At 46.8% G+C, this 21815-nt stretch overlaps 2 protein-coding genes across 4 annotated transcripts in view; one reads left to right on the top strand and one right to left on the bottom strand.

Moving 5' to 3' along the window:
- Nucleotides 1–4458, bottom strand: part of Cryz (crystallin zeta) — a 27255-nt gene extending 22797 nt beyond the window's left edge. The window contains exons 1-3 of one of the 2 annotated variants that reach the window (XM_042280182.2): nt 4326–4395; nt 1686–1883; nt 28–144 (exon numbers count right to left, since the gene is read on the bottom strand). In XM_042280182.2, coding sequence (XP_042136116.1) covers nt 28–138 — 111 coding nt within the window. In that variant the 5' untranslated portion in view covers nt 139–144; nt 1686–1883; nt 4326–4395. Of the gene's footprint in view, nt 1–27; nt 145–1685; nt 1884–4325 lie in introns of both variants that reach the window. The other variant, XM_042280180.2, reaches the window with a different exon arrangement.
- Nucleotides 4384–21815, top strand: Tyw3 (tRNA-yW synthesizing protein 3 homolog). 2 transcript variants are annotated; one of them, XM_042280183.2, is made up of 7 exons: nt 4384–4755; nt 7090–7170; nt 9073–9171; nt 13206–13277; nt 15695–15828; nt 20766–20835; nt 21482–21815. In XM_042280183.2, the coding sequence occupies exons 1-7, from the start codon at nt 4384–4386 to the stop codon at nt 21488–21490; spliced, it is 837 nt and encodes a 278-aa protein (XP_042136117.1). In that variant the 3' UTR covers nt 21491–21815. The 2 variants fall into 2 exon arrangements, with proteins under 2 accessions (XP_042136117.1, XP_006974973.2); XM_006974911.3 differs by lacking the exon at nt 20766–20835.

Below are 21815 nucleotides of genomic sequence, written 5' to 3'. Positions count from 1 at the left end.
GCCTGCACTTTAAATAACTACCCCCACCTGACGGCCTTTTGGAACAGGAACTGCCACGTTGGACTGGAGTTTCAGCACTTCTGGTCCACCAAATTCAAACACTCGAACAGCCCTCATCAACTTCTGTCCGGTTGCCATGGTGATCTAGACACCAAGAAAAAATTAATGTATTATCATATCATATCTAGGCTATCACTGTTTTTTCTCCCCCACAAGAGAGGACAGATCAAACAAATTTTGAAACAACAATTTAAACCAGGAGCTTGCCAATGATCTCTTCTCATGTCTAAGGACTTTTCATCCTGAAAATCCTTTAGCCACAAAGCAAAATACTCCATACTACTACATCCCCTAGGGATTTAGTGCCTTCTACAAGGGACTCAACATGCAAATGAAAACATCTGGACCAACATAGCAGGATACCATATCTGATGAGTTGTTGTTTGTTTGTTTGTTTGTTTGTATAAGCTTGGGGTGTGGTGTCTTAAAAATTTTATGAACAAACATTAGGTTTAGGGATCTTTAGTCAGATTATGCTGTAAACATATGGAGAAAAACAATGAATAAACATTTACGCCTAGCTTTAGCAAGTTAGCCTTTTAAAGCATTATAAAGATAATTGAGGCCTAATATACTCATTCTCCAAATGACCTCTGGGCCACACTTTTAAGAATTGGTTAGTACCATAAATTCAACGCTAGCAATGGTCCAATGTGTTTATATGCATTCAGGAGCAATATATGCAATTATTTTGTACATTTACTAACTTTATATAGATTGAATTGTACTGAATTGTGTTTTCTTTAACCTTTTAGCATTCCGTTTTTGAAATATATCAGGTTATGGAAACATTAGACTTCCTGTAGATTTTTATTACATATATGTGTGTGTGTGTGTGTGTGTGTGTGTGTGTGTGTGTGTGTGTGTGTGTGTGTGTAAAAGAAGGTGTGGGCACATGGCAGGGCACAAGTGTGTAGGTCAGAGAACAGCCAAGAGTCAGTTCTCTCCTTCCACCATGTGGGTCCCAGGGATCAAAATGAGGTGGTTAGGGTTGGTGGCAAGTGCCTTTACCCACTGAATCATCTCTTACAGCCCCTCTGTAGTTCATTGTCACAAAAGGAAAAAGAAAACTTAAACCTAAAAAGAAAACAAAAAACAAAAAAAACAAAACAAAACAAAAAAAAAAAAACGATGCAGTTGTTTATACATTACAAAGTTCCAGGTAACCTTTCGGCCCTCCTGTTATTATTAAAAGAAAAGCCCGGTTAAAAATAAACTCTAAGAAAAGCAAAGCTAAGTAGCAAATAAAACTGTGTAACTGGAAAGACCAAACTGGTAGAGATGTAATAAACAAATTTTAACTAAATCTCCATAATTTTAATTGTGGCTTTTAATAATTTCTTTAAATAAATCAAATCAAACAGTTAGATTCTGCTACCACCTAGGAGGTTTTTGTTAACTTGAAGAACAATCACATCACACAAACACCAGGAATAAGAGAGATGCAAAACTCAGAACCTGAGAAAATCAAATGCAGAGTTTTCTATTCAGCCCAGACAAGAAGTCAAGCAAAACACTAACACCAAGTATGCATTGTCCACTGTTCACTCAACATACACGTTTTTCCGATATTAAACGTGGGTGTGGCAAACTCTCTCCCTGGAGGGATGTAAACAAACACCCACCTTGTTAGAGGATCTCAGCAACAGTCACGCCTGACTCGGGCTCCAGCACATCTGCAGTGCTGGCTTACAGAGAGTGAGTGAGGGTCACTTCCAAGGCTGCAGATGACTCCAACCAACCACACCACTGGGAGGTCTCACCCATCATGGATGGATAGGTGGAAACCCTCTCCAGTCAAGCTTCCATCTGCCAAATGTCCTCTGGGACAATGAGGCCAAGCACAGTTAGGGCAGAATTGCATACAGTTGGGCTGCAGGTATAGAAGGGGAGTGGCTGGGATATCAAACAAGAGTCCAGTGACCTCACCTTTCTATAAAGGAACATCAACAGTCATCAATCATGACCTTGAGGAATCTCTTGTAAGTAAATAGTCACAGCTTTCTGATCCAGGTCATGTTGTTTTGCTTAAAGGATGACACTTTCCAATAGAGGTACCGTGCTAAACCCAGAAAATGTAAATAAAGGCTGCTATGAGCTGTACACACACACACACACACACACACACACACACACACACACGCACGCACGCACGCACGCACGCACGCACGCACGCGCACGCACACACACACACACACACACCTCACTGTTTCATTTGTGTAACTGTTTTCTTTCACTGCTAGGCTGTGGCTGGAACCCGGGCCCTATGCCTGCTAAGCATCTACAACTGGGCTCCACCTCCTGATTTTGACTTTTTTGAGATAGAATCTAGCTATGTGGACCAGGCTGGTCTTGAACATCCTATGTAGCCCACACTGGCCTCTAACTCTCCATCATACAGCCTCTGCATCTTGAATGGTTTTAGACATGTACTACCTCACTCTGCTTTTTCCATTTTCAGTTTCTATTTCCAACACATCTGTCTTTCCAATAGACATCATTATTAGCCTGAAAAGACTATGGTAATAATAAAATCAAAATTGTTCTAAACCAGGGTCTGTATCTTGTGGCTAATTCACTCATTTTCTTACATTTTGAGGGAGGGAAGAAAAGAGGGAGGAAGGAGGAAGAAGAAGGGAGGCAGAGACTTCTCACTCTGTCCTGGGCCTCCTGGGAGATAGGCCCTCCATAAGTCCCCTTCCACTTGGTCCTAATGCTTCAGGAGTGGCCACCACCCTTCTGTTTCTCTTGATCTTATTCCCCACTGAACCTCTGCAGTGGACTGATTGAGTTCCAGACTGAACTCACTGCCTTTGAACTCAACCACACTATCATCATTCACTTTGGAACACTGGTGCTGTTATCAAAGAGAATCACAAAGAATAAAACAGCATGTTATACTAATAGCAACTCTGAAAAATCCTTACGTCCTCATAATACTCAGCTCTTCCTAAAAGTGTGTGTTTTTGAATCTCCACTCACTTAATTATCTTCACAAAAATGAAAAGTTACTAAAACTGATACCTTATGTAGAATTAAAAACAAAGCTCCCGTTTTACGAATAAATGAGGTTAGGACTAGGGTTAGCAGCATGGAGCATTGTCCTCTTGCTGAGGGCTTCATTTGGATCTCCAGCACCAACGTGGGGGCTCAGACTCACAACCAACTCTAACTCCAGTCTCAGAGGTCCTACATCCTCTTCTGTCCTCTGAGGGCACTGGGTATGGACATGGTGTGGACATGCCTATATACACACAACACATAGATCTTAAAAAGAAGAACAGAATAAAATAAATTAAGAATTTCTGAAGATATTTTTAAGTGAAGGCTAAGAAAGAGACCAGTAGTTATAAGATGTACTGCCACTGTTCTAGAAAGGCTCATCAGAGCATGTGGCTTATTATTAACTTGGAAATGCAAATAAATGATCAAAATTAAAGTGGCCAGTAAAATTCTCAAGGCTGTGTGGTGTTGTCATGGTCTTGCTCTCACAGATATTACCAAGCTCCAGTGTGAGAGGGTGGGAAGACTTACTGCTGTGTGCTGCATTCCCAGAGCAGGAGCCAGCAGGGAGTCGTGGTGGCTTTGGGGGCTCCCCCGAAGCTGGCAAGCAGTCCACACCTGACCTTTGCACCTTTCAATCATGAACATGTCTTTTCTGCTCATAGGGCTGAGGCCCTCTAGAAACTGTAAACGTGCAAGGTGCAGTTAACCAAAGTATTAGGTTTTTTTCCTCTCTGTCCCTCTGTCTGTGTCTCGGTCTCTCTTCTTTCTTTTGAGAACTATGGTAGGTTGGTGCCACGGAGTCTAAAAGAAGTTAACAACGCCAGCTGCGTGCAGACTGGAGGTCAGAGGTCAGAGCACAGAAAGTCCTCTGCCTGGAGCTGCGGAGTTGAGAACCCAGAGGTCGGCAGGAATCACCCCCGCCTGAAACACCGGCCCTCTGCTGTGCACATCTCAGAGTCCAGATCCTGGTGGTGGTGGTGGTGGTGGTGGTGGTGGTGGTGGTGGTGGTGGTGGTGGTGGTGGTGGTGGTGGTGGTGGTGGTGGTGGTGGTGGTGGTGGTGGTGGTGGTGGAGGAGGAGGAGGAGGAGGAGGAGGAGGAGGAGGAGGAGGAGGAGGAGGAGGAGGAGGAGGAGGAGGTGGTGGTGGTGGTGGTGGAGGTGGGCTTCTTTTCTTTCTTTTTTTAAAGCCTCCCAGCAGACAGGGCTAGGAGCTTGGTGTCCTGGTGTCCCGGGACAGGGAGAAGGAAAGAAACGACTTACCCTTCTGTAGAGTAGAAATCAAAACCTCCTGAGCTCCAGAAGTGCCTTGGCAAAAGAGATGGGCCGGTCTTTTCCAACTTCTGCAAGGTTCCACCTCGTAACGCCTCCCCTACCTTCCGGGGGCGGAGTCTGGAGTCGGCTGATCGCACAGGTGGAGAAGTTTGGTCGTCTCCGGCCACCGTGGCGGCAATATGGCTGCGCCCACGGAGCAGGGAGACGGTGCGGAAGCCGGGAGCCGGCTCCCTGTCGCTGGCGCATGGACCACAGCGCCGAGTTCCGCCGATGGAAAGCGCAGAGTCTGAGCAGGGCGGACCTCAGCCGCAAAGGCAGCGTGGACGAGGACGCGGCCGAGGTGGTGGAGCTGCTGAACTCGCGGGAAGAGTTCTTCACCACCAGCTCGTGCGCAGGCCGCATCCTCCTCCTGGACGGGGTGAGGCCGCGCCGCCGCGCCTGTGCGGCCCCCGGGCCGCCGTCACGCGCCCCGCGGGGCTGTTTGCTAACTCCCGGGCTTTCCAACAGGGCCGCCCAGGTGCTGGTGGAGCTAGCTTGAGCGGCGACAGCTGGGAACACTGGGTTTCTAGAATGCCAGAGGAATGGAGGCTCCCGCCCGGGTCCTCGCCGGAGCCGCCCTGACCAGGTCCCCTGCTTCCTCTGATGGGCGCCGCTGCAGGGAAGGGGTGACAGCCGCCCGGTGGTCCCCAGCCGCCCGGTGGTCCCCAGCCGCCCGGTGGTCCACAGCCGCCCGGTGGTCCACAGCCGCCCGGTGGCGCACCCCATTATTGCAGCAGTGCCTGAAGAGGCAGAGGCCCAGGCCGAGAACCAACCAGTTATCCATTCTCTTCCTGTCCTACGAACTGAAGATAACTAGACAACATCTGTTGCATAGGATTTTGTGTGGAGGAAATAGGATCATTTATTCCCAGCATTTATCGTCATGCCTGGCCCACGTTGTTCGTTAAAAGTTGCCTCGTGTTCATTGTATTACTGTTCCTGTATCCAGAGCATGCATGGGTACAGTTTTGAGATCCAGCGTAATCATTTACCACACTCCAGAATTAGCAAGACCTGCTCGTGTTTATGTTGCTTCCATCCCGTTCTGGTTCTGTGCAAAAGATAGCTGTCCCGCCTCTTCTACCACTGCCCCATCGGGTTTTTCAGAACTTTCCTAATGAGTTTCTGAAGCACTGTTTTCTCTCCTCTAAACCATGTTTTATACATTAACACATTTGTCTTTTTTTATATTCACCTTTTAAGGCAGGATTTTCTTGGCTAAACATTCGTGTTGAAATGTCGTGACATTTCTTATTTCAGAAAAATCAAAATTTATATTGTGCTACGTCCTGCAACCCTATCCCCACTTGAACTAATTGCCGAAATTGAACTCTTCTCCTTGGCTCCTTGTGACCTTGTCTTGCCCGTGTTCTTCATTCAGGAGCACTGAGAACTCGGGCCTCACTCATGCTGGGCAGGAGCTCCACAACTGAGCCATGTCCCCAGCACCTCCCTGTCTTTTACCTTTTAAAGTGGAGTATTTTGAAGTTGTCCAGGCTGGGCTGGAACACATGCCATAGACCAAGGACGCCCTTAACCTGTGATCTTCCTGCCTCGGCTTCTGTAAATGCTTTCCCTGTGTCCACATCTAGAGGATATGAGGATATGAGACCTGAGTTCCCAAGCTTCACTCTTGGGAACACCCAAAGAGGTGCAGACGGACAGACGTGAGCACAGACCCACTTAGTAGTGACTGTTCACCCTGAACTGTCTGAGGACTCTATCTGGATCTCTTTTTAGCTAATGTATCTTATGCTTTGCTGGTATTTAATTTTACTCCGACTTATTAGGAAAGAAGGAGAGTGAAAAACCAGGATGAGAGGAACATAGATGAGCCAGAGGTGCTGCCAAGTCATGGTATTAGATTCTGTGAATTTGTTAAATGTGGACCACCCATTTGGCTCTGAGGTTTATAGCAGCCAGCACAAGGACAAATACATGTTACTAAAGTCTTCTTATGAAAACCAGTTATTCAGACACGTGTTTCCGAGACCAGATGGCAGTGTATCCTCCAGAGCCCTTGTATAAGTAATTATTTTAGAGTCACAGTGATCTCCCTGTCCAAGGTCTCCTGCTTTCACTTTCAAGTGTCTTGGGGAAGGACCTGCATATTCCTACTGGATCTTACAAATGAACAATGTTTAAGTCAAGGTTGTGATGGGAGCCCTTTCAGATCTTTGATGCTTTGGTCCTAGCTTCTCTGCAGACATTCTAATGTAGCAATCACAACATTGTGCCAGTAGTGATGAGGGAGGTGTTGGAAGGCCTGCCCATCACAGATGTCAGCAAATGTAAGTCTTGTGTAGTGTTAGCCAGACCATTGTACAGGTGTCTCCTGATGAGATGCTGCTAGCATATAACCCCTCATCCCCCTTTTCTTCCAACAAAAACAAGACCAAGTGGCATTTGTCCCCATGGTAAGTGTGACCACATGGCATTTATGAGGCCTTGGGCTCCACCCCTAGCATCACAACACAAACATGGAAGCAAAAAACATGGCCGTGCTTCTGAACACACAAGTACTGTTACCGTTCAAGCCCTAAGTTATTTTAGTTGATTTTTCTTCTAGGTTATTTTTGCCCCCAATATATTGAATTATTTTTAGTAATCATTATGAGTATTAATTTAAGAATGCCCATCATATTATACAATGCAGTGTACTTGCTTCGTTAACTATTATAATTAGGTTGTCTGTTTTTTTGGTTTTTTTTAGAGCACAGATGGTTCTGGGGTTCAGAAACAGCACTGCTGCTGGATGCTGGTCACCCACAAACCCTGTGGGAAAGACGACGTGGTAAGTTGTTAATATTTAAAAAACAAACTTTAAAAATTCACAGCTACCTTAAATATGTGTGGAGAGAATAGACGATCCACATGTGTAATTGTAATGGCTGAAGGTGATGAAGCCTCGGGAGTTTTCACTCCATTGGCCCCATTGGGCTGTAGGAGGTGATGGTGTGAAGGTGTCCCTGTGCCTGTGGCTCAGAGGAGCATCATCTCCAGCAACGGAGAGTCTGTAGGCGCAAGTGACAGAAGAGGAAGGGGATTCACCCTCTCTGCATTGCTGGCTTTGGTGCTGGAAATAATTATACATCGTGGATCGCTGTCACGGCCTTCATTGTCTATTCTCTGAGACTGAAGTGTTAGGTAAGCACATGGAAGGTCGCATCAGGCAGGTGCCTTTCCCTTCTGGTCCTTTTAGAAATCCTGTCCCATCCTGTGCAGACAGCATGAAGGGACAGGTGGAGATTGAGGGAGGCATGGCTGATCCAGGTGTTCTCGTGTTAAATGTGGAGAATCCTTCCCTCTGTGTCTCTGGGAGCTGCAGACTGTGTGCTCTTCTGCTGCAGAGAATCTTTGCAGCATCGAGGGGAACTGCCAGCAATCCCAGCAGCAATAGACGTCCTTTTCCTAACATTCATGGACCAATCCTAAAGAAGGACTCTGAGTTGTCCTGTGTGGATTCAGTGCTTCATGGTAAATGAATTGCTTTTGCTAGTGGGTGATATAGTCTCTGCTCAGACGCAGACAAGTGAAGCTCCTGATTGATAGGGAGAGTGAGAATGACAGGGTTGTCATTGACAGCTCAGAGAACCAGTGGTGTGAAGGGGAGAGGGTGCTGCCCATGGATGCCAGGAGACAGAAATGGTAACTGTCTGGTATACATTTTAGCTCAGATGTAGTATTATTTGTTTACTGTGTGCCACTGTATAAATTGTCCATGCCACATGCCACTCAGGAAAGAGACTGGTACATAACTCAGGGTTGCTAAGAACAAACAGCATGTGCTAGGTTTCCACAGTATAATGTTTACTTAGAGCAGGAATGAGGGGTAAGATCCAGACCTGGCAAGGGACGGACAGTATAGCCCATCCCCTATGGAGCATCAGCTGATACAACTGTGTGCTTACCCTGGCTGTTAGAGCTGTAATGCAGCTAAGGACCATTGTGGTCCACACATCCACTGTGTGCTTCAATCAAAAGACCTTTACGCTATGGCATCTGCAAGACAGGTATATGATTCAAGGAAATGGACTTGTACCCAGTACAGAGGAAACAGAGTACTGACTGTGCTCTAAGTTCTCTGTATGTGACATGGTTTCCATGCGTATGAGCCCATCTTATACTCTGCGCACACTGGGGAGACATCGGCCTTGCCTGCATCCTTCATAATGCGTATGTCCCTGTCTCAGTCTAACCCAAAGCATTTCATCAGCCTTCCAAGGGCAGGCTTTGTGTACTATGCCCCTTCAAGAAAATCAAGGAAACGGTAGTTTACCAGAAGGCTCAGATTTATGGGAAAACTAGAAATCAAGTCTTTTAAGAAAATAAGCAAATAGGCCTGATAAGGTGGCTCAGTGGTTAAAACACCTGCTGCCAATCTGCTGACCCAGGCTGATCTCCAGGACCCACGTGGTAAGAGAAGAGAACCGAGGAAAGTTGTCCTGGACCTTCATAGGTGTCATAGTGCAGATGCCCCACCCAGTAAATAAACAACTATAGAGAAAACAATTAACAAAATAAGCATATAATGATGTTAATGAAAGAATGCCAAAACGCAAAAGAAGCAGATATTACAGACACTGTGTACTTTGTGAGTGTGAGGGTTTCTGGGACAGCAAGAGAAGGTAGGCTGTAAGGGTTCACGGGACACGGCGGAGCAGTCCTGCCTGATGCTGCCCTTTGGTTCATGCAGATGGCAGCTCTGAAGGGTGCAACCAGCAATGCTGTTTTGAAGTTTGAACCATTCATCCTCCATGTGCAGTGCCGGACACTGCAGGACGCACAGACCCTGGTAAGACTTTGTACCTCCTCTTGAATTTAGACGTCTGTGGGTAACATTCATTTTAGGCTTAAGCCACCTTTTAAAATTATTTGATGTTGTTTTGATTTAATTGTTTCCATCTGGTTGGTCAGTCCAGCTATTTATGTTGAGTGTTAGAGCAGAGACTCCTGGAAATCTCTGGAAAATAAAATACATACCCATGCACAGCCACGGCTTCCTCAGCATCTACATGTGAATTTCATAGGCTTGTGTCTTTGGTTTTCTTGCCGAGTTTTAGGAGGAAACTCTGTGGCACTGCATGTCTGACATTCCCCTGGGTGTTTTTGCACCTTTTACTTGTTTTCATGCTGAGTTGTTCCATTCCAAGAGTAATGTAGTAAGAGCGCTCCATCCCTGTGCGTCACAGAGCAACTGAGGAGAGCTATGTGCCGGCACGTCTCTCACAAGCGCCTCTGAAGAAGGTTCCTGGGGGTAAGACTGAAAAAGAACAGAAAAAGTTAGGCCTACAGCTGGGAAACCAGGATTCCAAGCAGATTAAAATGTTCCTAATACAGAATTCCAGGAGGGAATTCCGAGAAAGGGCTCAGTGTGTTCATAGAGCAGAGGAAGAGGCCATAGAAGGGAGGGAGGACAGGAGAGAAGAGTGGAGACCAGGAACCTCAGGCCTCAGGCCAACATGAAGAGTCAGGTTCTCTCTCAGCCAGGGGCTAGCTGTAAAGGGTTGATGCAGTCAGGGTCTCGGTGCAGTGTGGTGGCATGGCCCGAGGTGACAGCGAAGAACAGGAGAGGGTGACAGAGTCACATATATTTTAGTGTTCGGGCTAACAGAGTGATGTCAGGGGTCAGACAGCCTGAGAAGGAGAAGAAGACTGAGGGAGTAAGTCTTAGGTCTGGCCTGAGCACCAGGTAGTGTCTTCAAGAGGACAGTGCAGGAAACTAACAGCGTGTTTGAGGCATGCATCTTAAATGCCGAATGCCTGTCTATCAGGGATGCCATAAAAAAATACCAGAGTGAATGATTTAGAACAGATAGAAAAGATACTTAATTTTTTTCTGTGCTGGAGGTCAAAGGTCAGAGGCTGTCAGGATTGGTTTCTCCTAAGACGTCTGTCTCTGCCTTACAGACACCACCTCTCTCCTGTGTCCTCTTCTGGCCTTTCCTCCGTGACTGTACACCACTAGCATCTCTTGTAAGGACATTAGCCCTGTTGGCTTAGGTTCCCATGCTGAAGACCCCCCTGGCATTATCAACATAACAGCCCTTTCTGCAAATGCTGTGGCTGGGGTGAGCACGTCATGGGTGCCTTGAAGGCCAATTCAACTGAAGTTGGTGTTTGTGTAGGAGGCTGCTCCAGGGTGTAGGCTAGACTGAAGATACAGACTGGAGAGATGCCAGTGCATGCCACTTAAAGCTATGTACCCAGAGACAATCGCTGGAGAAAGTGAAAAGAAACTCAAGCCCCTGGAAGAAGCCCTTAAAGCGTTAGTGCTCAGCAGCCTGAGATTTTTTTTTCCTGTAGATTTGGATATGTCTTAACATCCTCTCACTTCAGAACATACCACCAGTGCTGCTTAAGCTTTACCTTTCCAGTTTCCATACCCAGGTCCAGCTCTGATTTCTAATCCTAGTGGTACCTGGATGCACTCTCCTGGGCCAGAGCTGTGGTGGGAGTCTAACATGCAGAGCTGAAACAGTGGAGCCACAGCTGTCCTCTGCCTTTGAGCACACTCAATGTCACCCAGTCTGTTGGGTGCTAGAGAAAAGTAGAAAAGACCCATGCTGTCTCCCCAGAGAAGTTTTGTAGCAGGAATCTTAAAAGTTCTTATTAATAAAATCAAACCTGAGGCCAGTTATTGTGGTGAATACTGGAAGGTCAGAGAGACAGAACAAGCCACAGCTAACCTCACCTCGCCGGATCCTCAGCTGGTCTTGTCTCCTCAGACTGGAGGCCACTGAGTCCTCATCCAGAATGGGTCTCAGCTGAACTGCTGCTCCAAAGCCTGAAAGGTTAACCAGGCTAAATGCTTAACCGGCCACATGCTTAACCAGCCAAAATGCTTCTATTTTCTGGTCCTCACGCCACATATACCTTTCTGCTTTCTACCATCACTCCCTAGGATTAAAGGCTTGCTTTCTGGGATTAAAGGCGTGAGTCACCATGCTTGGCTGTTTCCAATGTGGCCTTGAACTCACAGAGATCCCAGATGGATTTCTGCCTCTGGAATGCTAGGATTAAAGGCGTGTGCTATCACTGCCTAACTAGTGGCTTTTCTGTTCTCTGACCCCAGATAAGTTTATTAAGATACACAATATTTTGGGGAACACAATACCACCACAAAGTTTATATTTATTGCAGAGGGAGATAAGCAGTAAGAAGACAAAAAAAAAAAAATTCTCGTTGGGATGAGTGCTGATTAGGGCATGGTCTGGGCACTGTGATTTAAAGAGGGCAACTGGAGAGGGAATGGGAACAAGACACATGATAAGAATCTAGCACAGAGTAGTCCAGGCAGAGGGAGCATCAGAAACAGAGGCCGCTATCAAGAAAGGCTTTGGAGTATTCAGAGGACAGACAGGAAGCAGATGAGGCTGGAGGAGGAGGGACTCAATCATGTAGAATGTTACACCTCATGGTGTAGCACTTGGACTCCGTTGTGGCTGGTCTGTAAGAAGGGCTAAAGGGCATGGATGGAAACAGACTCCTACCGAAGTCCATGAGGGTCATGGGGACTTGAACAGCCTGCACAGAGGTGGAGCTGGGTGAGCCAAGGTGTGCTGTGAAGGTAGAAGCAACAGGAACTGTGTGCGAGGTAGAACGGTAAAAAGCTAACGTGAGCTCACTTTGGAGCCTGAGACATTGCATGGATGATGGTGCCTGTCTTAGTTAGAGTTTCCATTGCTGTGAAGAGACACCATGCCACAGCAACTCTTACAAAAGAAAACTTTAAATTAGGGTGGCCTTCAGTTCAGAGGTTCAGTCCATTATCATGGTGGGACATGGTGGCCTGCAGGTGGACATGGTGATGGAGAAGGAGCTGAGAGTTCTGCTTCTTGATCTGCAAGCAACAGCAAGTGACTGTGACTCTGGGGGTAGTGCCTTGAGCATAGGAGACCTCAAAGCCCACTCCCACATTGGCATGCTTTCCCCAACAAGGTCACACCTACTCTCCTGATAGTGCCACTCCCTTAGGGAGGCGATTTTCTTTAACCAGCACAGTGCCCTATGTCAGAAACTAGGTGAGAGAGAAATGGGTGTTTTAAACATCGAGTCCACTGTGGATGAGTGATCTGAACTGGAATGAGACTCCTCGGCACAATGCATACGGTGTCTTACCCAGGGAACTGGTGACATCTCAAAAGGAGAGCCACTCAGAGTAAAATCTCAATGCTGGCACTTCTGATGTTTGGAGCCAGATCATGCTTTGTGTAGAGTCTGTTCTTTGCACCGTAGAATGTTGTGGTAGCCGCCCTGGCTCTACTACTCCCTGTATGTCAATGTCCCCACCACCACCACTGCCCTGTAATCGTGGCAGATTGGCGACCCCCAGTATCTCCTCATGTTGCAGAATGCCCCTGGGGGACAAACCCATGCCAGCTCAGAACTGCTGAGCTGAAGGAAGGCCTGTGTCCTGTAGAGGCCACGCAGACATCTGGACATGGACATGGGTTCAGCCTGTTCAGACCCGTCACTGCTTGTCCATAACATCTCATGGTTTTCTTTATGACTGGGAAGGACACTGAGGGGACTTTGCTCTTTCTTAGAGAAAGCACCTCATTCATTTGAAGTTTGCTTTTGTCTAATATGGTTTGGTCATGTGCTTTAGTTCGTGGTCATTGGCCAGGTCCCTGTTTTATTCTCTCTTGGTGACATTTCCAGAGCTGCTCTTCAGGTCTGTGTAACAGGCATATGATGGGGCTGTAAAGCACAGTCCACATAGCCAAACGCATTAATGGTTTTGCAGGTATCTGTTTCTGCCACTTCTGAGACAGAATTGAGGGTCTGGCTAGCTGGCATGACTTAGGGTGTTGTGTTTTCTTGCAGCACTCGGTGGCCATTGATTCTGGCTTCAGGAACTCTGGCATCACAGTGGGAAAGCGGGGAAAGACCATGCTGGTAAGGCGCATCGTCAAGAACAGTTCTGTGGATGGGACATAATAAAGATCACCGAAGCTGCCTGCTGTCACTCCTGCTCTTTCCCTCCCTCCTCAAAATGCCTTACTGTCTTCTGGCCCCAGACCTTAAGTGGCAGGCTCTTCCCTATGTGGAATGTCCAGGGTTCGGTTTATATCCGAGTCCCTGTTTTAGATCCCCCTTCTCTGCTTACTTTGAACCTGATTCTCTACTCTCCCAGCCTCATCCTGAGTCATCAAGGGATAATGGAACAAGTATGCTTGTACCATGTAGAGAGCCTCATAGACATGAGTCCTCCATGTTGGTGACCTGATCACAGCTGTGCTTTATAACCTGTGTGAGTTCCTTAATGCCTTGGGGTCTGCTGTCTGCTCAGAGGTCCAGCAGTGTGGAGATATATTGTGTCCCCCAATATATTGTGCACCCTAATAAAGTTTATCTGAAGATCAGAGGGAAAAGCCAGCCACTATATTAAACATAGAGGTCAGGCAGTGGCAACACATGCCTTTAATCCTAGCATTCGGGAAGCAGAGATTCATCTGCATCTCTGTGAGTTCAAAGCCACACTAGGAACAGAGCCAGGCATGGTAACACATGCCTTTAATCTCAGCACTAACCATGGAGGTCTGGAGGTTTGTACAGACAGACAGGAAGTGATGAAGCTGGGTGGAGAGAGGAAGTGAGACAGCAGAACAGAAAGGTATATATAGGCGTGGGTATACAGGAAGGGGGTCTCTCTGGAGGCTGAGGGCTGGTGAGGTGAAGTTGGCTGTGGCTTGTCCTATTCCTCCGATTTTCAGATAAGCTTTGTTGGGGTACACAGATGAAATATCACCACACAGCAGACTGCTCTTCTTGGGTCAAGTGCAGCCCCTGGGGAGCCAAGTCCACTCTACCCTCTGATTCATGATTGGGTACAGCTTATTCTGTACCACTCCATCAGAATTGAGTAGTAACAGATACTGTATGATCTGCAAAATCAAGGATATTTATTATCTGACCCTTCACAGAAAGTTTGCCGGCCCTCAGTCTTGATGGTCCTCCTGGTCTTCGAATCCTGCATTCCCTTTGTGCTTTCCTGGCCAGCCAACCCATAGTAATCTGGCCCACTTCTGCCCTCTTGTTGCGTTCACTGTTTGCACAGCACACACTGTATTTGATTTTGTCAAATTCCTGCTAGTCTAGCTCTTGACTCTAACTTTTAACAAATACCTTGTTTCCCAAATGGAGATGGCTTACAAAGAACTTCGGAAGCATCTAAGCAATCATCAAAGCTCTCACTCCACAACACATCTGGTGCCCGAGGGGAGCACAGACATGTCCTTACCTTTCTCCCCTTTGTCCCTGTATCCAGTTAGTCGCTGTTCTGATCATCTCTGCCTCTGCCTCTGCAGCCAGGCCCTGCACCCTGCCCCTGAGTCAGAGCTCAGCATCCATCTCCTCGTTCCGAAGATTGTCTCCTGATGGGCTGGCTTCTGAGAGCTCTCTCCAGCCCTTCCAGCCCTGACCAATGCTTCAGCCATAGAGCACTGCTGCTGCTCTGGCTAAAACATCCACCCCCTGTTTTTATGTCTGATTTGTGTCTGATGAAGTTGTCTTTGTCCCTGGGATCCCAGCTCCAGTTCCGGCTTTTGTGTGGAGCTGAGTCCCAGGCTTCACCAGGCGTTTGTCACGTTAAGAGTGTCTTTCATGTGTGTTTGTGCTGCATGGATCTGTGTGCTTTTTTCTCTGTCATAGCCCCGGATTGCACTGCAGTTCTGTGTGGTTCTACATTCGAGCTCTTAGAGGCAAGAACCAGGATGTGCTCCTTTGTTGGGTTGTCTGAGCTAAGAGAAGCTCAGTAAAGATGAATTTTTTTCTTTGATACTGGTGGGGTTTGTAGGATTTTTTTTTTCTGCTGTCCTTATTCTCTACCCAGCTTTTGGATGCACAGGGAATAATGCTGACTGCTTCCTCGACAGAGTCACTGAGATTGGCAGCCCCATAGCACTGAGCAGGCAGCCACGCTGCATGATGGAGGAAGCATGGCCTCCCCATTGCCATACTCAGCTCCAGCAGACGCCGAAAGAGACTCTGATTTTTCCTTGAGTCCTCTATGGAGGTTCCATTTGTTTCCTTTTTAAAAATAGTTTACTAAAGCTTTCTTAGCTATCGTGGGATTGCAACTATTCAAAGTTACTGAATTCTTTGATATTTTCTGATTCTCTGAAAAAGAATGTATAGATGCCTGTCTTGAAAAGCAGCTGTACCTGATGAGAAATCTGTTTGATTTGTTTGAGTTTCATTACCTCAAGTCAAGGGCCTGCATGCCCTGATGGAAGTCAACTGTTCCCACTGAGCCCTGTCTAGGACCCTCTCATTGGGCTCTCTTCTCCATTTCTAACCTGCCTCTCTTCTAGGCCGTGCGGAGCACACATGGATTAGAAGTTCCACTAAGCCGTCAGGGAAAACTCATGGTGACAGAGGAATACATTGAGTTCCTGGTGACTATAGCAAATCAGAAAATGGAGGAAAACAAGAAAAGAATTGGAAGGTACAAGTAATTATCTATTTCCGTGTTTTTCATATGTGCCCATGTCATTCTTAAAAATAGAGACACATGTTCCTTAAGTTTATGATCCCAACTGCTTGTGTAATTGTAAAGCTCCTGTGGAGAAAAGAAAGATGATTGAGGTCTTCGGTGGGACTAGAGCACACTGTGTAGAGCACACTGTGTAGAGCGCACTGTGTAGAGCACACTGTAGAGCACACTGTAGAGCACACTATGTAGAGCGCACTGTAGAGCGCACTGCGTAGAGCACACTGTGTAGAGCGCACTGTAGAGCACACTGTGTACAGCGCACTGTAGAGCACACTGTGTAGAGCGCACTGTAGAGCACACTGTGTAGAGCGCACTGTAGAGCACACTGTGTAGAGCGCACTGTAGAGCACACTGTGTACAGCGCACTGTAGAGCACACTGTGTAGAGCGCACTGCGTAGAGCACACTGTGTAGAGCGCACTGTAGAGCACACTGTGTACAGCGCACTGTAGAGCACACTATAGAGCACACTGTAGAGCACACTGTGTACAGCGCACTGTAGAGCACACTGTGTAGAGCGCACTGTAGAGCGCACTGTAGAGCACACTGTGTAGAGCGCACTGTAGAGCGCACTGCGTAGAGCACACTGTAGAGCACACTGTGTAGAGCACACTGTGTACAGCGCACTGTAGAGCACACTGTAGAGCACACTGTGTAGAGCGCACTGTGTAGAGCGCACTGTAGAGTGCACTGTAGAGCGCACTGTGTAGAGCGCACTGTGTAGAGCGCACTATAGAGCACACTGTAGAGCACACTGTGTAGAGCACACTATGTAGAGCACACTGTAGAGCACACTGTAGAGCACACTGTAGAGCGCACTGTAAAGCACACTGTGTACAGGGCACTGTAGAGCACACTGTGTACAGCGCACTGTAGAGCGCACTGTAGAGCACACTGTGACGGGCACTCAGAGATTGCAAAGGGAGGCTTCTGTTGGGTTTGGGTTTTGGGGTTTTTTTGGTGTGTGTGTGTGTGTGTGTGTTTGTGTGCGTGTCTGCCAAAGCACACTGCTGTGGAGGTCAGATGACAGCTTTCTTGGGTTACTTGGGTTTCAGAGACTAAGCTCAGGCCATCAGGTCTGCGTGTAGGCGCTTTTACCCCCTGGCCGTCTCACCGTGGCTTACCAGCCCGAGTTGGACATTTCCAAGTTCCCGAGTGATGCACTTGTTGACGCCATTTGTAATTTCCCGTTTTCTTTCTTCCAACCCTTTAGGCAGTCTCACATCCCGTGACTGCCTAAATATCCCTGCCATCATTTTTCTTTCCATTTTCATTGCCTCTTTCTTTATTCAAGACCTGTACAGCAGCCCCCCAGGCTGGTCTCAGAGCAGGAGATAGATAGGACGTCTGTCTCTCATGTCTGTATTGGTCAGGTCATGTCCATACACTGCAAAAGAAGCCCATGGCTGGACTTGCCTGCCTGAACCCCTCAACTACCTGGAGATTTCCAGCTGCAGCTAAGAGCGAAGGTGCCACTGAGAGCAGTGGGAACCAGGCCCTATAGCAGCCTAGGTTCAACCCTGTCCCACCAGTTCCTCAGCCCATGTCTGCCGAGTCACTGTCTTGTGTTTGATTGTGTTATCTCTGACCTGAAGAGATGCTAGCTCAGAACAGTTACTAATATCATCAAACAGCATGTTCTTTGTGGAGGCCTTGGCGCCTACCGTGGGCTCTCAGAACAGGAGAGCCCTTCCTCTTGATTCACTCATAACACAGCAGTTCCTTCCAGAAGCATACAATCCTAGAATTAACAAAGCTTTTCCTCGGGAGTCATGTGACCTGTACCAGATTAGATGCAGGGGTAAGAAGCCGATTCCCCATGTACAGTGGCTGTCTCAGAACATTGTAGCAGGTAGAGCCTGGTTTAGAAAAATTGCGCATGAATCCTGGCCACAGAGTATGGACCTTCTCACCAAAGTGAGGCTGTCAGGTAGTCACCTGACACATGTCTGGCTGCAGACGTGAACTGCACACGGATGCTTACTGCCACCAGAGTGCCATGTCTACAGGTGCTGCTCCACTGGGGTGGAGACACAGGAAGCAACTGCTCAGTTTCTCTCTATTCTGCCCTGAATTTCAACAAGATTATAAATATAGCCCCAGATCAACTAACTATACACCTGGTGAAGTTAATTGAGCCACGCTCACCAACCATAAAATCAAATTATGAGTTAAATCTATTGACTCAGAAATGTATTTTGAGATGATAGTCTACATGCTGCTATCAAGACAGCCAGGCTCATCATATAAAATCAGGGAAAAATTAAAGAAGGGTAAAAAGTGTCTTAAGATCCTGATTACAAGATTACGTGTGGATTCAGAATGTGTGAGCAAATTAGGGTGCTCCTCCGGGAGCTGTCTGCACATCAGCCAGATGCAGGCACAGAATGCCTGGTATTAGAAGAGAAAAGGCCGTCAACACCAGTGGATGAGCATGGGAGGGAGGGGGGATGTTTCTTCATGGTTCAGATAGCTAAAAGGATTGGAGCTCTCAATCCAACAAATAACATGTCATTAACAACGAATAGTTTTAGAAGCACAGCAAAGTTAAGAGTTAAAGTTCTTAAAAATAGTGTGTGCATGGCATACAGTGTGTGTCGGTGTGCATACATGTGTGAGTGTAGTGTATGTGTGTCTGGTCACATGTGTATGTATATGGTGTACATACAAATGTGCCTATGTATGTGTGGTGTGTGTGGGTGTGTGTGTGTGTGTGTGTGTGGTATCTGCACATGTGTGCAAGCATACATATGTATGTGAAGTCTTGTGTCCTGTTCTCTCACTCTATGCCTTGGGACAGGTCGCTCACTAACCCTGGTGCTAGGATGGGGGCAGGAAGCCCCAGCTACCCCCCAGCCTCTGCTTCTCACAGGGTTGTTGCTGCAGGCCTCTGGTGTGGGTGCTGGGATCTGAACTCATAATCTGATGCTTGTGCAGCCAGCACTGTTACCCACTGAGCCATCTCCTCAAACCCTAAAATATTTTTAATAGAGAGAAGGTCATGTTTGTGAAAAATAGTTCCCATGCCTGCTTCTCTGTGGGAAGGGACTCGGCCAGCAGAACAGCTGAGAGCCTGCAGCATCTGGAGCCAGGCAGGGCAGTCCGGGGACCATGGCCTGCTTCCTAAAGAGCCACTTTGGAGACTGGAAGAGACAGGGACTGACAGACACCAAAAGATATTTCATACATAACAATTTCCAGGTGGAAAACTGGAAGTTTGTAGATCTGCCTCCAGAGGGGTTTCTTTGTCTGTTAATACCAGGTCAGGACCTGGATCCGATGGAGCCATGTGGCACTGAGTAGAAAGAAATTAACCATGTTCTTCTTTTCATCAGCTGTGTAATAAAATATTAAATAAAACAGAATAAAGGGCTGAATATATTGGCATATAATATTGTTAAGAATAAAGAAATCAGAAAGGCAAAGTAATTGAATCTGTTTCCACTGATTGATTTTTTTTTTAAATCTTTTTTACTGTGGTAAAATATGTGTAACAGGAATTTACCATCTTAACCAATGGCATCCACATCCACATCATTAGTAACCATCACCACCATCCACCTCCAGAACTGTCATCATCCTGAACAGAAACTGTACCCACTGAGCACCAGCCTCACTCTGTTCTGCAGCTCCTCTGACACTGTTTTCTACGTGTGGGAGCGTGGCCACTCTGGCCATGTGGTTATGCAGTCGGTCATCCTTGTGTGTCTGCTGTCTTAGTGCACTCCTGTGCTGCGGCAGTGGTTTTGTTTGTTACAGTACTGGGTATTGAACCTAGGGCCTTGTGCATGCTTTACAAGAGGCTTACCACTGAGCTACAGCTCCCCGACCAACTAAACCTTAAGGGCTCTACTATGCTGTAGCATGTATCAGTCACTTTTCTTTTCCAAACTGGTAACACTCCATTGTATTTGTGGACCATGTTTTGTTTCCTGTTGTTGCAGAGATTTGTTTGTGTTTTCACTCTGAGACCGCCCATGGAGTGAACCATAGAGTTTTCTGGCCAACTCAGAGGAGATTGAAGGCCGCAGAGAATAAGGAGGGGCTAAAAATATGCTAAAAAGATTCCTTTTTTGATAGGAAAGGTGGAGAAGAGGGTGAAGTGATCTTTGCTCCATCCCTCCATGGATCAATCAGGTTTACTCCCTAATATTTGACTCCCAAGCTTTATTGAATAATAAAACATTAAAAGAAGCTACAATACCGTGTTCATCTGGTAACAGACAATTATTTACCAAACACACACTCATCTCCCCACTTCCAGTTTTCTTGGGTATATGCTCAGAACTAGAATAGCATGGTAAATCTGTCTGTGACTTCCTGAAGAGCCACACCTCGCCACCCACAACAGCTGCCCCATCTTGCATCATGGCAAACAGCAGCAGGGCAGTGTGAGGAGGCACCTCTGGGGACTGTCACTTTGTGTTCTCTGGTGTTGGTGGTAAGCATGTGCTCTTTATTGACTGCATATCTGTCATATTTGCACGTGTCTGTTGACGTGTTCACGTGTCCTGAATTGTGGTTCTGCCCTGAGATGCAGGCTTTCCTCTGTATGCTGGATGGTCAGCAGATGTGTGATTGGCAGATGCTTTCCGAATTCTGTGGGTTTCCTGTTCTCTATCAGCAGTGCCTTTCCATAGAAGTTTTAGGTCCTTATGAATCTGTTTGTCTGATTTTCTTTTATTGCCTGTTTTTGGTATTAAGCCCAAGAAAGCATCATTGCCAAATTCAGTCTGGTGATATCTCCCTGTTTGTTTGTTTGTTTGAGTTCTTGTATTTAGGTCTTTGTGAGTATTGACTTTAACTGGCCGGTGATTTCACCACTGGCTAGTGACTGAGTAAGAAAGGGTTGGTGAAACCTTTTTCTGGCTGCCTTTTTGTCCACTGCAGCTCCCAGCTAACTCCACATCAGATGAGAACTCCACAGCCAACCCATCCCAGTGTTGACCTCAGTCTCCAGGTTAGACAGTGTGTGGTTCTTGTCAGCAGGACACTAGAAATTAACAGTGTCTTGTCCATTGTCATAAAGGAAGTAGAGTGGATGAGGATGAAATGTGCTTAGTGTTCCTTCAAAAAGCACTCACATAGATGCCAGTGAAATGGGAAGGTCTGCTGGGCTCTGCAGTTGAGAGATGAGTCCAGGTAGATCCTTAGCTTTTGTAGCAGCTCAGCTGGGCATTGTGACAGGCTCTGAAGAACTGTAATTCTGCCCAAGGAATGGAGAATGCCCAAATGGGCCTTGTGACTACTGGGTTTCCAAGATGGGCAACTAGTATGCAGTTAGAAGTATGGTGAAGGGAACCCCTGACCAGGCCCTGGGGCAGGGTTTCTAAGGAGACCCCTGTGGTGGAGGGAGCTGAAGGGGAGGAGGCGTCCTCCGTGCAGAGATGGGAGCACAGCACTGGACTAGAAGTGGGTGTCTGTGAATATCGTCTTAAAGAGTGAGAAGACATGTTTACAGTGATGAAGGCAAAGGAAGTTTTAGTTGACTTTGTGATTTATAAAACATGACATTGTCAAGCTTCAGAAATAGATCATTTCTAGGTGTGTTTCAGTCATTCACTCAGAATGCTCATATATGTAACCATCTATTTAATTATTTACAGGTTTTATAACTGCCTACAACATGCTTTGGAAAGAAAAACCATTTCCAACTCACATTCTGAGATCAAAGAGAATAATAATCCACTTTGTACTCATAAGAATAAAAGGAGCCAAGGAAAAGCACGTGACCCCTCTGTTACTGAAGGCAATGGAACGGAACTGGAAGGCGCCGATGGCCTGGGAGTCAGTGCTCCATTCTACCTAGAGGATGACTGAGTTATAAAGCTACTCTCTAGAAGAGTGCCGTGGTTGCTGAATGTATCAGCCCTTGGGGGGCAAGAGCTAATTCCTCTCTGTTTTAGAGAAACTCTGAAGTGTAAATGGCTTTTCACAGTA

The sequence above is a fragment of the Peromyscus maniculatus genome, chromosome 6, assembly GCF_049852395.1.
Source record: "Peromyscus maniculatus bairdii isolate BWxNUB_F1_BW_parent chromosome 6, HU_Pman_BW_mat_3.1, whole genome shotgun sequence".
Lineage (NCBI taxonomy): Eukaryota > Metazoa > Chordata > Mammalia > Rodentia > Cricetidae > Peromyscus > Peromyscus maniculatus.
The sequence above is the reverse complement of the archived record's forward strand: the minus strand, read 5'-3'. Positions and strand labels throughout refer to the sequence as shown.

Coding starts and splice junctions, on each gene's coding strand:
- Tyw3 (XM_006974911.3), top strand. CDS start 4,384: ATGGGCCGGTCTTTTCCAACTTCTGCAAGGTTCCACCTCGTAACGCCT. Junction 4,756..7,089: donor GCATCCTCCTCCTGGACGGG/GTGAGGCCGCGC, acceptor GGTTTTTTTTAG/AGCACAGATGGTTCTGGGGT. Junction 13,278..15,694: donor AGCGGGGAAAGACCATGCTG/GTAAGGCGCATC, acceptor CCTCTCTTCTAG/GCCGTGCGGAGCACACATGG.